Source organism: Anabrus simplex, chromosome 3 (assembly GCF_040414725.1).
Source record: "Anabrus simplex isolate iqAnaSimp1 chromosome 3, ASM4041472v1, whole genome shotgun sequence".
NCBI classification, from domain to species: Eukaryota; Metazoa; Arthropoda; class Insecta; order Orthoptera; family Tettigoniidae; genus Anabrus; species Anabrus simplex.
In genome coordinates this window covers 497,564,215-497,581,116 of record NC_090267.1, presented here as the reverse complement: position 1 = coordinate 497,581,116, position 16,902 = coordinate 497,564,215, and the positions used below count along the sequence as shown (strand labels likewise).

The 16,902-nt window shown below is 41.7% G+C and overlaps 1 protein-coding gene across 1 annotated transcript in view; it reads right to left on the bottom strand.

Moving 5' to 3' along the window:
• The window catches only part of Xpc (DNA repair protein complementing XP-C cells homolog), a 64,716-nt gene that overhangs the window by 27,998 nt on the left and 19,816 nt on the right, over positions 1-16,902 (bottom strand). Inside the window, exons 4-5 of the mRNA XM_067143975.2 lie at positions 6,243-6,411; positions 6,009-6,163 (exon numbers count right to left, since the gene is read on the bottom strand). Of these exons, the coding sequence (XP_067000076.2) occupies positions 6,009-6,163; positions 6,243-6,411 (324 nt within the window). The remainder of the gene's footprint in view (positions 1-6,008; positions 6,164-6,242; positions 6,412-16,902) is intronic.

Here is a 16,902-nt window from a genome sequence, read left to right as displayed (position 1 = left end):
GAGACGCCGAAGTGCCGGAATTTAGTCCCGCAGGAGTTCTTTTACGTGCCAGTAAATATACCGACACGAGGCTGACGTATTTGAGCACCTTCAAATACCACCGGACTGAGCCAGGAAAAAAAAAAAAGGCTAACTTAGGAAATCCCATAGCTAAAATTCTTATTATCAAACCCAATTGTCTTGAAGTTGATAAGGCAATTGTTGCTCAGTCCGAAGGCCTGAAGATTACGAGGTGATGCATGGTCAGTGTGACGAATCCTCTCGGCCGTTATTCCTGGCTCTCTAGACCAGGGTCGCCATCTCACCATTAAATAGCTCCTCAATTAAAGGTAATCGTAGAATGAGTGAACCTGGAATCAGCCCTAATATCCAAGTAAAAATGCCTGACCGGGCCGGCAATCAAACCCGGGTCCTCCGGTTGAGAGGCAGGCAAGTTAGACCGTGGGTCCTTTTCAAACATTAATTACTGGTACGCAACTAAAAATCTCGAAACTTTACATTCAGTTTTACCATGGAAACTTCGTCAATTTCCTCTGAAAACTTATTTCAGTTCAGCAACTTTGATCAGCTAAACTCTTCGAAAAAGCTAATACCCGTAACGCCAAACCAAACAACAATCGGCCACAAGTAGTTTTTAAATCTGTAATCTAATAAAATAAAGCATATTAGATACAAAAGCACCCAACATGATGGCGAAACCCTTTCATTTTTTATCTTCCATTGTAATTTGGTCACCAGTATATGGTACTGTTCATAGTTTATGGAAATCTTGTACTGCGTAAATTAGGCCTACATCGACTTTTAAAGGTTATGCTGAACTCGAGAATATGGTTTTGAATGTAAGTAGGCCCTATCGATTCTCAAGTTCTGCAATGCATTATATTTAATTCCGCCCATCACTAATCACAATCAAATTGGAAAGAGAAAAAATATCATTAACACTTCCAAAATTACGGTTATTCGCGACCTTGACCACAGCTGGAAAGTGCACTCGCTGTACAAGTCGGTACGAGTGCAAAATGATACAAAGTGTATTTTTTTTGCTATTTGTTTTACGTCGCACCGACACAGATAGGTCTTATGGCGACGAAAACAAAGTCCTTGCCAATTGTGATTTGATTGTTCTCATCACGTTTTAAACCTACTTCTCTCCTAAAAACCCTATACTGTACTGGCCCGAGTTACGAGGACATGTTCGGCTTGCCTGGTACAGGCCTTTTGACACCCGTAGGCAACCTGCGCGTCGTGATGAGGATGAAATGATGATGAAGATGACACATACACCCAACCCCCTGCCAGTGAAATTAACCAATGTTGGTTAAAATTCCCAGCCCTGCCGGGAATCGAACCCAGGACCCCTGTGACCAAAGGCCAGCACGCTAACCATTTAGCCATGGAGCCGGGCAACTAGTGTCGATGTGACGAGCTAGCTCTTTCTTGGAGTCGCAGTTGATAAAAGAGTCGGCTCGTAAATGAATGACTAGCTCTCAAGGAATAAGGAGGGAGCTAGCTCGTACAAGAGTCAACTCATATTTGAACAACCCATCACTAGTGTATATAAAGTAGTAGTACATCTAGTCCATAAATTTATATTTCCAAAACAAACCCAAGCCTGCCTGGTGGTCATGCCTACGGCGTCAAGTCTATATGGTCTGATACTGTGGTTAGCTGGTTCATGTCCCATTGGCCAAAAAAAAAATTGCTATCAGATGTTCTAATCACTAGACTGTGTACCAAAAGCCTCGATTCAATTTTAAACCTTTCCACAGCATATCGAGTGAGGGCATATGACACTGTTCAGGGCGACTTGTCCATCGGATGGGGGCGTTAAGCCTTCTGAAGACCCCTTGATCCTATTTGACAGAAGTAGGCTATGGGCCAGCACTACGTTTCACACTCTCCCTTTCTACTATCATATTATATCACGTCATCAACTTCATCTCATTAACTCTTCTGACAGCGTTGACATCATGAAAGTCATTCGGGCGTAAAAATTCCTATGAAGATTCATCTCACTTCATACCCAAGTCCGTAGTACGGGACAACAGTTCGGCAGAAACACACACACACGCCCCACCCACTTATTCATCCATTATTTGTTTGTATGTTTCTCTGTGACACTCATCTTGCTACTACAGTGAAACCTCGATTCTCCGTTTTTCGAGGAACCATGAAAATAAAACGTACAACACGGGAAAACGGAAAATCCGGGAATGAATGTAAACCATCAACAATTTGGCTAAACATCACAAAAATAAAATATGTATAATTATAATCTTACAAAAACTCCTAAACCAAACCAAACTACAGCCCCAGTGGGACTTGGCCTGCCAAGCGACAGCTGCTCAGCCCGAAGGCCTGCAGATTACGAGGTGCGCATGGTCAGTGCGACGAATCCTCTCGGCAAATATTCCTGGCTCTGTAGATCGGGGTCGCCATCTCACCATTAGATAGCTCCACAATTAAAGGTATTCACGTAGGCTGAGTGGACCTGGAACCAGACTTATATCCAGGTAAAATTGCCTGACCTGGTCGCAATCAAACCCGGGCCCTCTGGATGAGAGGCGGGCATGTTAGACCGCGAAACCGCATTAATAACCGGTACGCGAGTTCAAAATCTCGGTACTTTATATTCAATTTTACAGGGGAATCTTCGTCAGTTTCCTGTGAAAACTTCTTTCAGTTCAGCAACTTTGATTAGGCTAGCCAAACTTCGAAAAATCTAATAACGCCAAGCCAAACAACAATCGACCACAAGTAGTTTTTAATTCTCTCATCTAATAAAATAAAGCACATCAGATACAAAAGCACCCAAAATGATGGCGAAATCCGTACATTTCTTAATCTTTCATTGTAATTTGGTCTCCGGTATACTGTTCGTAGTCAGTTACTGGAAATCTCATACCGCGCAAATTAGGCCTACATCGACTTTTAAAGGTTATGTTGAACTCGAAAACATGGTTTCGAATGTAAGTATCGATTCTTAAAAGTTCTCGAATGCATTATATTCAATTCTGCGCGTCACAAATCCAATCAAATTGGAAAGATAAAAGAAATATAAAAACTTCAGAAATTACGGTTATTCGTGACCTTGAGGTCATCTGGAAAGCGCGCTCGCTGCACATGTCAGTACGAGTTTGAAATGATACCAACCCTTTAAAATGTAACGTGCGCAAATAAAACGACTGCAGTTTTTGGTACTTTAACACAAAAACGTAACATTCCCAGTCTTACATCAGGACCTAAACAGTAATAGGCAACCCCAAGACCTCCCATGGCTTTCTTTTTTTTTTAAATGTAGGGTGCAACATCTGTTTTGGTCTCGCTAACATATCATGTACGATAATATCGAAAGGTACTGAATTTGTGTTAAGAAGGAGCAGTTTCGATTCCTGCGTGAAAGCCCAGTTACTCTGCAGTGCCCTGAGCAAAGTGCCGAAAACCTCTTCGGCAGTATGATAGAAAAAATGTAAAAATATAAACATCTAACCCTGGACATAATATGGACGTTTTATAAGTGCGAACATATGACGAAACTTGTTCCGTCTTCAAGCAGAGCTGTCGAAATGCGCCGTGTCTCCTTGCAATTGTTGTGGGCACCCTCTGCTTTATGATTTTCCGAGATTCTCTAAACAACACCACCCGAATGCGATGCTAAGATGGTCTCTTATGCAAGTTCACCGCCGATCGCTTTTCTAGTACCAGTACAGTACTTGCTTTAATTATCGCAGTGACGGGGCGTTAACGCCAAGATCCATAAATATTCCATAGCTGTCCTTTCGTGAGGTACAGTTTATTAAAAAACGATTGATCGAGGATTTAGCATTGATGGGACTGGAATTTCTGGACGGTTGATCCGGGAAAGCGTTTCTTCGAGGAACGGATAATGCGGGACTTTTACAACGTGATTTAATTACGATGCTCGCGGGACCACGTAATTTGAACGCATATTCCGGGAAAACGTATTTTCCGGGAACGGATAATCGAGGTTCCACTGTATACACAATATGCTGAGATCCTCCACGGCTCAAATAAATGCCAGTGTTCTTATTTCGTACATACGAATTGAAAAAATCACACACATCTCTTCATTGATGGTGATCAATATAAGCCAAATCATTAATCTCCCCTTTCCTTGCTACAGTGCGAAGGCTGGTTGGATCACCAACAACTCTACTTTTAGCTAACAACAAATAGCTATGCGTCATTAGAGAGGTGTACTAGGGAAATGAGGAGTGAGGTAGTTCCCTGTTCCTTTACCTGCAAAGCCAGAAGATGTTAATATACACTGAGTGGCCAAAAGTCACAGGAAGGGGTGTCCTATTAGAAAATGGGATGTGTATGACTCCTGAGCATTGCGGCTAGCTGCGCAGTCTGTCACAGACACCAGTGTCATGAAAACGGCAATACGTCACGAGTTAACTGACTTTGAATGTGGGATGATTATCGGTGCACGGCACATGGGTTATAGCATTGCGGGGATTACACCCTAATTCGGGTTTCTGAGGTTAACAGTGTCGAGAGTGGATTTTCAAAATCGCAGAGAGAACGTTATCACTCGCGTAAACTGCCGCACGGGAAGACCACAGGTGATTAATGAACAGACATCACGTCGCCTCCGTAGAACCATACTGGGCGCTTGATGGGCTATTGTGAGTCAGATCACCGCCCAGTTGAATGGTGGGAGTCAGAAACCTGTTTCTACCAGGACTGTAAGGAGGCAACTTGCACTGCATAGGCTTCACCAGCCAACTCGTGTCCCTTTGCTGACACCTCGACACAGAGCTGAACGACGTGCATGGGCCCGCGAACATCAGCAATGAACCAAGCAACAGTGGCAGCATGTGGTATGGTCTGATGAATTCCGCTTCCAGTTGTATCATGCTAATGGGTGCATGACAGTGTAGCGTACGCCCCATGAAGCCATGGATCCTGCGCGTCAACAAGGTTGTCTCCAGGCAGGAGGTGGTTCAGTTCTGGTCTGGGCGGCGCTCTCATGATCGTAATTAGGCCCCACAGTCCAACTGCAGGGAGTACTTTTTTTTTTTTTTGCTAGTTGCTTTACGTCGCACCGGCACAGATAGGTATTATGGCGACGATGGGACAGGGAAGGGCTGGGAGTGGGAAGGAAGCGGCCGTGGCCTTAATTAAGGTACAGCCCCAGCATTTGCCTGGTGTGAAAATGGGAAACCACGGAAAACCATCTTCAGGGCTGCCGGCAGTGGGGTTCGAACCGCAGGGAGTACTAACAGGTGCACGTTATGTGGACATTCTTTCAGACCACCTGCATCCCTTTCTGGCCCTAAAGTACTATCCTGATGAAGATGCCATGTTTCAATAGGACAATGAGCCATGTCAAAGCTCTGTGGTGGTGCGCAGGTGGTTGGAGGAGCACTCCAGTGAAGTTATGACCATGGATTAGCCCTCCAGATCACCAGATCTTAACCCAATCGAGCATTTATGGGATGCTGTCGATGCTGGTGTGCACTCCATGAACCTCACACCAACTACACAAGACCAAATTGAGGGTAGCAGTGCAAGATGCATGGGTCCAGATCCCTCCAGAACGATTCCAACACCTTGTATAGTCGATGCTTCGCCGTACTGCTACCGTTTTGAGGGCTCGCGGAGGAGTGACTTGTTATTAACATCACATTCAGTGTCTTCCCATGACTTTTGGCCACTCAGTGTGTACATATCAGTCTGCCAAGCCCACCAAAACACACACACACCAACTGATTATGAGTGACACCTTCACACCATTCGTAACACGAATTGGCTGTGCAAGGAATGGCGTTACGAGCATTCCTCATACCCCAGTCACTGTCTTATTATCAAAACCAATGGTGAGACTGAGACAGATCAATGAAAGTAAAAATTTTCTTCTTGCCCAAACCAGGTATGGATTTAGACACATTAAAAATATGGTAATAATACTGTTAACCGTTTGACTCACATAACCACTCCTACATTCACCATAATCATTTAAAAGTATATCTGATTCTCACCTTAGTCCATGCATCAACAAGAACCTCCTTGAATTCCTCACATACAACAAAGCCATCAAATACAGGGTGGCATCCTCCACTGTGATAATCGAAACCTATCATAGCTGGAGCACAATCTATCTGCAACTTCCGAGCAACACGATTCAAACCAGGCACTGGAACAGAAATCAATTATCTATGACTTTTTAAATGAAAGTTTGAATACAAATTTGTTAAGCAGTCCAGTATACTTACACTGCAAATGCACTGTTCCTTTAGGAAGCATACACGCCTTAAAAAGCTCTACATTTCCATATGGATTCCTTGGGACTATTCCATCAACTGCTTCTGGAGGAACATAATCTTCAACCTGCCAGTGGCCAAACACTTCAAGAGGAAGATCTTTCAGAACCTTCCCTGTCATCTGAAATGTAACATCAATACTTGTTATATTTGTTCATATTTACCACAAATTCTAATGATGCACAGTGTTCACATCAGCCGGTGGCAGGAACAAGCAGCCAGGTGCAGAATACTATGTTTAAAAAATGAAAAATAAAATTTCAATTTATTTCCCTCAGGGCATTAACAGTAACAGGTATACATAATGTTACTGGCTTTACGTCCCACTAACTACTTTCTCGGTTTCCGGAGACGCTGAGGTGCCGTAAAGACGTAGATTGTTCACGGATCACGGCTGTCATTCCAGCTCTGGAACTTTGGACTGTTAGATCGGTAGCGTAGACCTATTCGTTAAAAGTGAGAAAATGTGTGGTTTTTCATTTCATTGAGTATTTCATATGAAAGCACTGCATTTAATAGCGCCATTCCTACTGACATCATTGTAATGACGTATGTTCATTTCAGTTGGGAAAACCACTAAGACAGCCTTTCTAAGGATGTAAAAATGCAGGGGGAGAGTGAGTGTCTACCATTATAATGAAAACTTCCCAACCTGATTGTCACTGATGGTAGGCAAGCTGGCCTACCATTACAATGAAAATTCCCTAATTCAGTCTTCATATAAAAGAGACGTTTGGCGACTTCCCCGTCACGTTTCTAGGGTAACGTTAAGAGCTATGCAATTTAATACAATCTTGCTCACAACGCGTACACTACACGTACTAAGGAATGATCTTCATTGGGGTAATCACATAAATATGATTGTAAATGAAGGGTACAGAACTCCGCACATGGTTATGAGGGTATTTAGGGGTTGTAGTAAGGGTGTAAAGGAGAGAGCATATTTGTCTCTGGTGAGACCCCAACTAGAGTATGGTTCCAGTGTATGGGACCCTCACCAGGATTACTTGATTCAGGAACTGGAAAAAATCCAAAGAAAAGCAGCTCGATTTGTTCTGGGCGATTTCCGACGAAAGAGTAGTGTTACAAAAATTTTGCAAAGTTTTGGCTGGGAAGACTTGGGAAAAAGGAGATGAGCTGCTCGACTAAGTGGTATGTTCCGAGCTGTCAGTGGAGAGATGGCGTGGGAGGACATCAGTAAACGAATGTTTGAGTGGTATCTTTAAAATTAGGAAAGATCACAATATGAAGGTAAAGTTGGAATTCAAGAGGACAAATTGGGGCAAATATTCGTTTATAGGAAGTGAAGTTAGGGATTGGAATACCTTACCAAGGGAGATGTTCAATAAATTTCCAATTTCTTTGCAATTATTTAAGAAAAGGCTAGGAAAACAACAGGTAGGGAATCTGCCACCTGGGCGATTGCCCTAAATGCAGATCAGTAGTGATTGATTGATTGATCGATTGATACCTAACCGAGAATTCTGTATACAATGTAAAATTCCGTAGCGAAGCACGGGTACATCAGCTAGTTTACTCTGTAAAACAGAGCGCGTACCAATCCACTTACGGGTGCATTTGGATCAATTAAATTTTGACAACCAGAAGTATAATTAACTCTTTCGCTGAGACAGCTGACTTTTCTTGACTCACTTCAACGTAATGTTAGCTGCCTCTGTGGATCCGTGGTAGAGTGTCGGCCTCCGGATCCCAAGATAGCGGGTTCAAACCCGGCAGAGGTAGTCGGATTTTTGAAGGGCGGAAAAAAGTCCATTCGATACTCCATGTCGTTCGATGTCGGCATGTAAAAGATCTCTGGTGATACATTTGGTATTTACCCGACAAAATTAATTAAATCTCAGCCATAGACGCCCAAGAGAGATCCGGTTTACTCTGTCTGCTATCTAGCGGACCTAGAGTAAAACGGAACGTCGAAATTGACGAGCAGACAGCCAGATGGCGTCATATCGAAATGTCTGCAAATGGTAGCTGAGGTCATACGATTATTATTATTATTAACGTAATGTTCGCTGTGGCTGTAAACTTGGGAGTTTTCCTGTTACTGTTCACACCAGCAATGTTAACAAACTGGCAGTTAATAATGCATACAGGACATGTTTATGCATCTCTTGGGCATGTTCTGGCAGACCAGCCATAAACATACGGAATGACATTAGTAATGAATTTCTTCTCTCCTGGCTTTATCCCAATTATCTCGGATTGGCACTAACATGGATTAAGCCTAGTTTCAAGGTCAAATGCCTTTTCTGATGCCAAATTTACATGGAGGGAGGCATTCACTACTGTGTATTTCTGTGGTGGTTGGTATTATGGTGTGTTGTGTGTAAATGAAGATGAATAGTCAGACAATCAGCAACACCCAGCCCCAAGGAGGAGGAGGAAACTGAATCAATGCTGACAACTGCTGAATTTTGTTGAAGTTTTGAATATGCTAAGTAACTCTGTATGTACATGCATAAAATTAATGGCCCCAAGCAATAAATATTTTGAATAATAATAGTATGAGCCTCAGCTACCCAATGGAGGAATTTTAATTTGACACCATCTAGGCTTTTTAAAAAAAAATGCTATTTGTTTGAGGCATAGACCTATGAAGATCTTTTGCCCCTACTTGCACCATATGTAAGGAACCTGCATGTACAATAGAAGTCCGTTATAGCGAGAATTCATAACGGCGAAAAATTTACTCGCTATAACGGATTGTCGTTATATCCGATTTTTGTATAAAAGTTGGAAAACCCTTCATGCACTTTAAAATCGGTATGAAACGGCAATCAATTTGTTCAAAACTTGCGTTTCCGTAGATGATATCCACACAACGGCTTACTTGTTTGTTATTTTTCGTAATCCCATACTACATGAATGTTTAATTTCATTCTGAAAAAAATATAGTACCGTATATCTCCGAATCCAAGATGAACCCCACTTTTTTCCTTCAAAAAATTTAAATCAGACTCAAAAAGAAGTTTGTGAAATCCTATGAATGCCTTGTCTTACAGTATTGAATAGGTTGAACCTCCTTTTCAATTATTTAATTTTTAACATTGTCTTACAGTAGGCCTACACATTTTTAGACTATTTTTAGACGCCGAACAATGACTTTCGTCACGCCGTATTTCTTTTTTTGGCGGCTGCACAATTATTTATTTCCGCGGGTTTAAGGACCAAAAACTCAACATTGACATCATAATACCGAACAGAACTCGTTGAAAATTTTCCGGCAATACCTATTCCATGCGTCTCTACAATACGACGATCCATCAGGAAATTATTCTTGCTGTCTATAAAACTGTTACTTTTACGCAGCGTCAGATATAACCGGCTGCCGCTACACGCACGTCTCGCTTGCCGGGTTCGGCGATGTATTGGCCTAATCGCGAACGTTGAAAGTCAACTGAAGGTGACCGGCTGTATAAAATAAAGCCTGTAATTGACCATCTCAGAAACAAGTTTATGTAAATGGTGGAAGTGTAGTGTTGAATGTGAGGAAAGGAACATTAACACCCAGTCCCCGGCCAGGGATATAAATCATTTACAATTAAACCCTCTGACCCGGCCAGGAATCGAACCCGGGGCCACAGGGTGACAGGCGGATGCGTTACCCCCTACACCACGGGGCCGGACACCATCTAGGCTACTAACATGGCAATTTCCATGTTCTGTTTTATTCTATCAGATGGTAGAGTAGACTGGATATTTTTATTTTTTTTACAATTTGCTTTATGTCGCACTGACACAGACAGGTCTTATGGCGATGATGGGATGGGGAAGGGCTAGGAATGGTAAAGAAGTGGCCATGACCTTATTTAACCCTTTCGCTGCTAATATTGTGAGCAACTATCCGAACCCTCCGTACTGAATTACTTTTTTTAAATGTAATGCCTCAAAATACATGAAAAATACGAAAATTGTGCAAGATATTTCAAATGAACTGGCAATTAATTCCAGAACAGCTTTCAGTTTTATTTTTTCCACAAAAATTTACAACAGAAAAAAATCAGGGTTGTTCATGTGAACCAAAAATATACTTTCCTTTAAAAAGTTCTATATTCCTCTTTCACAAGTGCTAAATTCTCACCTAATTGCACAACACTCTTTCTACAATTACGAATGTGAGACATTTTAGCTATTTTTCAAATCAGGGTAGTCCATAATAGTCAGGGTACTCACTGGTCATCGCCTTGAATAGATCGGTTATGACTAATTATTTCCTAATAAATAGCAATCAAAGAACATTTCACTATTACAGTAATGTAACAAAAATTAAATTTAAGTCAGGGTTGGCCAAAATAAGAAATGCAGTGAAAACACCAAGTTCTAAAATATCAACTCACCTAATTTACACCAAATTGTTTCATAATTTACAACAGACAATCCAATGTGCCCATCTTCAAAACTTCACTAACGTGTGGTATATTTCGAAGCAGGGGTGAACACAGAGGGCCACGTCACATTTGATGCACATGTACCGGGTTTCTCGCCTCTTCTTTTCGCCAGTTGTTGAATTGGAGCATACATGGCAGCATCATGTAGGAAATTTCCTCTTTGGAGTAGGTTGTATAGGGGATGGGAAATGTCTCTCCGTCAGTCCGAGTGGACGTCCAGATGTAGGACGTCCTCTTTTACTGGTTTGTCTAGATATGTGGTACTTCTGGATGAGTTCCCTTATAAGCTGTAGCTGGAAATCTGCTAGAGATATGTTCTGTCCAGTTTTGACATTGAAGAGGGCATGAGAATTTTGAACAGTGATGTCCAGCTGGTGGATAAACAACTTTTGGTACCATTTCATTGACTTCTGCACACACTCTGATGATGATGATGATGATGATGATGATGATGATGATGCTTGTTGTTTAAAGGGGCCTAACATCGAGGTCATCGGCCCCTAATGGTACGAAATGAAATAACAAAAAATTCAAATTCATCCATTGACCAACATAAAAGAAAAAATGTCATGAAGAATGAATGGATGGACATGAACCTTACAAAAAACAAAAACAAACAAAAAAACAAACAAACAAAAAAAACAGTGGATCAGACTAAAAAAGAAGGTAGTTAATTAGAGTATTACTGACCAAGGGACCATTTATAAAACACAATGATGCTTGATGTCTGAAGGGGTGCTAAATTCATGTCTAAGGCCCCACAGAATGGTACATGTCGCGAGTAAAGTAGAACCATGGTATTTGTCATGTTGGGGTACTAATCAAAAGTAGCGAAGACTCACGGTGTTCCACACAAGATGGTACTACTCACAAGTATTGCAATTTGTACAGGGAACGCAGACCTATGGCGTTTCTCACACAATGGCACCACTCATAGCCAACGCAAACCGGTAAGGTTCCTCACCTAGGTGTACTAGTCACGGGTGCCGGTATTCCCGTGGTGTTCCTCACATAGTGGGTACCAATCACAGGCAACGCTAACCCACGATGCCGCTCATATAGTGGTACAACTCACAGGCTACGCCCAGACCCGCGGGGTTGCTCACATGGGTACGACGCACGGGTACTGGAAACCACCAGGCCAGGCTTTTCACTGCAACTAATCACAAACCTATTTCGGCATACCACTCCTGTTGTTCCTGACGGTACCACACGTGTTGGTTTTGTTTTTGTGTAGGTGATCGTACAGTCGTGGACTTGAATACCAGTTATCTACCCACAATGTATGTCCTCTCCGCAAGTACCTTTCAATTAGCGTCAAGACAACTGCACCTGATACCCCAAATTCACGTTCAGGAATTATTTCTGTAGTTGACCCTGTGTAAACAATAAAATCCAGCACATATCCGGTCTCACAATCGCAGATAACAAATGTCTTTATTCCAAGTCTGTGTCTCTTAGATGGGATAAACTGTATGAATGAAACCCTGCCTTAGAAAAGCATCAAACTTTCATCAATGCAAATGTTTTCAAACGGGATGAACATTTCTCTGAACTTGTTTCTGAGATGGTCAATTACAGGCTTTATTTTATACAGCCGGTCACCTTCAGGCTGACTGTTGTTGTCATTGAAATGTAACAACCACAATAATAAGAGATACCTGTCTCTAGACATGAAATCTGAGAACTGCGGTGTCATTATTAGAGGATCAGTTGACCAGTATTCAAGAATTGTAAGTTTCTTCATTCTTGCCATAAGCATTGTCACGGCGAAAAAGACGTACAGTTCTTCAGGTGTGGTTTCCCTCCATTTCTGTAGCCTTGAACTTGGAGACAGTGGCATTGTTTGCGTAACAAATACAAAGTACTCGTTTGTTTCAACTGCTATATGCTCCACAATTTCTTGTGAAAAGAAGCACTGAAATACATCTAAAACCGCTGGTTCATCATGAATCACACCGAATGATATACCCGATGAACTGTCATCAAAACTGTGTATTACAGGACTAAACATATTACTCAGGTTCAGAACAAATTCTTTCCCTGGTTTGTGGAGCTGGTACTTGAGACTCAGCACTATCACTGTCATCACTGCCACTACGATGTAATCACTACCCAAATCACTGATATCCGAGTACTCATCTTCCGATTCAAGGGTATTCACAGCTTCTATAAGTTTGAACTCGGAAAGAACGCGCCGTCCGCTACTTGAAGCCATTTTTACAAAACCTGGATACAGGTGCTTTGCGGGACTGCCAACCTAGGTTGCGCGCTGAGCTGAGTGCATTATTTCAGATATATGACCGCAGATAGCGTTAAAATGCAGCCTCCGTTTTGAATGATAGCCCATTACGCTGCTAAAAGATGTAGCTTGTTGTCTCTCAAGTTTGAAAAACAAAGGAAACTCCAAAGGTATATATTTCTTTTTCAGAACTTTAGCTAAAGTTACCAACGAGATATCTCGGGCGCAGCAAGGACGTGACACATTACCACGCCCGAGATATTTCGGGCATAGCAGTGTAAGGGTTAAGGTACAGCCCCAGCATTTGCCTGGTCTGAAAAATGGGAAACCACGGAAAACCATTTCAGGGCTCCCAACAGTGGAGTTCAAACCCACTACCTCCCAAGTACAAGCTCACAGCTGCGCGACCCTAACTACATGACCAACTGCCTCGGTGTACCAGATCTCTTTTGGGCATTTTATGGTTGAATTTTTAACTTTGTAGGGTGAACACGAAATGAGTCATCAGAGAACATTTACATGCTGACACTGTATGACGTGGTGTATCAAATGAACTTTTATTTAGACCTACATTTATCATAAAAGCCCTAGTCATTCCACCAGAAATCCTGTCCACATTAATAACTCTCCTCACAGCCACCCAATGCTAGCATTCGGCCTACCTGAAGCCCCTAGGCTGCAGGTGGCTATCGTAGCATGCCGAGCTTAGTATCATTATTTAGTGCCGGAAGAAGAAGTGTCATGGTTTTCTGTTGTGCTCCACTGTGTAGCAACACTGAGGGAAGAAAGGACCAACCATCTTTCCATGAGTTTTCATGTGATGCTCTAAGAGAGAGAATACAAGTGGAGTGAAATAGCCATTAGATACTGCATTTTATGGCAAAGCAAATCTCAGTCTGTGTATGAGTTTGTCCAAAATGTGCTCTGTTCACACCACCCAGCAAATCAACCCTAAAGCGCTATTTGGCATCTGTTCAGAAGAAAACATTACTAGGCTAATGTCACAGGTGCTATCAGAACAGCAAAGCTTAGTTGATGATGAAGGAGCCTTAGGTTCTCTTATTATTGACAATACTTCATTTTCTACATCCGATGCTCATATTATTCTTGAAAGCAACTTCTTCAGTAATCCCTCCGTTGACCTGCTGAGCCTAACACAGACGGAGATTTTCTTTCAGGGTTTTCTCCCTTAGCCTTTGGTGTCCAGTCACCTCAACCTACAAGGCAGCAGGTTGTACTCATATTAATCCCTGAATACAGGGCTGCCTCTTCCGCCATCTCCACCGTACCAAAGTCCACCTTCTCCGCTATAGAAGTCGTTGAGGTCTTCACTCGTAACCTGAGCTGGGACCCTTACCAGATGTTACACACCGAGTCAGTGTGCTCTGGGACTCACACAGGCAGGGGCGCCACTCCCTGGGTAGGGCTGCCTCCGAAAAGGGTCTCTACCTGCTACCTGCATATATGAGCAGCATCTGTGGATGGATAGAACAAACTGGAGGAGGCTCGTACACAACCGCATCCGGCTTGCTGGACCGAAGAAATGATGATGATGATGATGATGACTTCATTTTCTAAATACAAACGCAGCTTACAACAAGCAATTTTGAAAAGATGTGTGAAAATGCTGGTACTAATTTTCTCCAACAAGATTATTATATCCTTTTGCACTCTTAAAATCACGTTTTTGATCTTGGAATAGATGGATTCAAAGATTGTGAATTCACCAACGAGTTCTTGGGAGTCACGAGGAAGCAATTCTGCATTCACAACGTTAAGAACATGATGTATCACATCCAATCTCGCTACTAGACATTCTTTGAGACAGGACTCTTTTTTTTTTTGTTGCTATTTGTTTCACGTCGCACCGACACAGATAGGTCTTATGATGATGATGGGGCAGGAAAGGCCTAGGAATGGGAAGGAAGCGGCCATGGCCTTAATTAAGGTACAGCCCCAGCATTTGCCTGGTGTGAAAATGGGAAACTACGGAAAACCATCTTCAGGGCTGCAGACAGTGGGATTCGAACCCACTATCTCTCGGATGCAAGCTCACAGCTGCACGCCCCTAACCGCACGGCCAACTCACCCGGAGCAAAGGACTCTACTCTTGATTCTCTTTCTAAGCAAGTTTCCGAGACTATACCTTACGAATTATTTCAAGCGAGCCTCGGAAGCTTCAAAAATAAGAAAATGTTCTCTCACGGAAAGTTCACAAAATCAATAGAAAGAGAAGGGTCTGATCAGAATACAACCTGCTGTTAGTGATTAGTGGTGTGTGTAAAGAATGGCAATTAATATTCATAAAGAAAGTAAAGGATTATTCAGTGTATACAATGACAAAATATTAAGAAAGGTAATAAGTAAATTTGTACAGGTAGTGACACTTTTTTTTCACTCATGCTGTTTATCTTGGTTTGTATTGAACAAGTTTTATCTTTAATGAAGCACAGTTTATTTTGCACACATACCTTACATTTGAGTATTCTTTGATCTTTATTTCATACATAGTGTAGCCCCATAGTAAGTTTAGTGCTATGAAAGAAAGGATGAACTGTGACTTGTTCCTTTACTTGAACAATACATCACCGTGACACATGGCCGACTGTTACTGCTCACAGTGACAAACTTTATCTTCGACATTCGCTGTTTTTATTGACAGAAACTCACTGCACAGTAAAAACATAATTTATCTGAAGTTGATTGCATTCAAGGCAGAATATTATTGATCAGCCATTACAAACATCAGATTATACACATTAAATTACAAACACTAAGGTACCGCATTTACGCGAATAATCCCTGCACCCTAACTTTAGGTAGGCTTATTTTGAAAAAACGAAATGCCAACGTTGACGCAAAAAACCGCATCCCAATTTCGTGCCTCAAATTTTTAAAAAATGTGCGGGCATTATTCGCGTAAATACGGGTATTTACACAAATAATCCCCGCCACCGTATTTCTGCGAATAATACACGCCACCGAATAATCCCGCACCCTAAATTTAGGAAAGCTGATTTTGAAAAAAAACACCGACATTGATGCAAATAAAACCTGCATCCCAATTTCGTGCCCCAAATTTTTTTAAAAAATGCAGGTATTATTCGCGTGAATACGGTATTTAAAATCCATTTCATAGTAGCTCTTTGAGAGGAATTATATCATTCAAAGATCTATGAAACTACAGAAAAATAACCAGGCACATTTTGATCGTCTGGTTCAAAAGTAAGACATCTCAAAAAAGCTAGTTCTGAGTTATATGAGATTGAAAGTTTACGGGTCTCTATAAAATCAGACATTCTTGGTAGCAATATAAATGGTCCGTTATTGGACATAAATTTTCCAGCTAACTCATTCTTAGTTGCCAGCGTTTCGCCCTCGTGCGCTAGGGTGGGCTCATCAGTTGGTACCTAGCACACCTACCAATATACTGGCTAGTGCTTACCGTGGACGCCACTGCGTAGGCTACTTGGAGCCACTGGCAGTGCCAATGCACTAAGAGACTTTGTCTCATTACCAAAAATTGATGCCTGCTTGGCCATCAAGCTACTGTAGAACAATGACAGATAACATATTGTTCCTGTTCAAAACTACTATAATTTGAACAGGTGCAACTGTGAAAAGTTCAACATGACAATTTGGACATTTCTATAGTAATTTTTTCAGTTTAGTTTGGTTTTGATTAGCAATACAACTCATTGCAGTACTCAACCAGAGAGAGCTTGAAAAATGGAAATCCAAATCGACAATTTCTGAGTTACATGTTACAAATCTCAAGTTATGGACCGTACTGAAATGTACTTAAAGTCAAATAATAATATTAGATTATAAATTCCACCTGTTCAATTTTTTTATTTATATTTAAGAAATAGTTCTTAACATATTAGATATAGGGACATGTTTTACCCATAATGAGGGCATCATCAGCCTAAAAATCTCATACCTGAAAGAAAGATCGATCAGG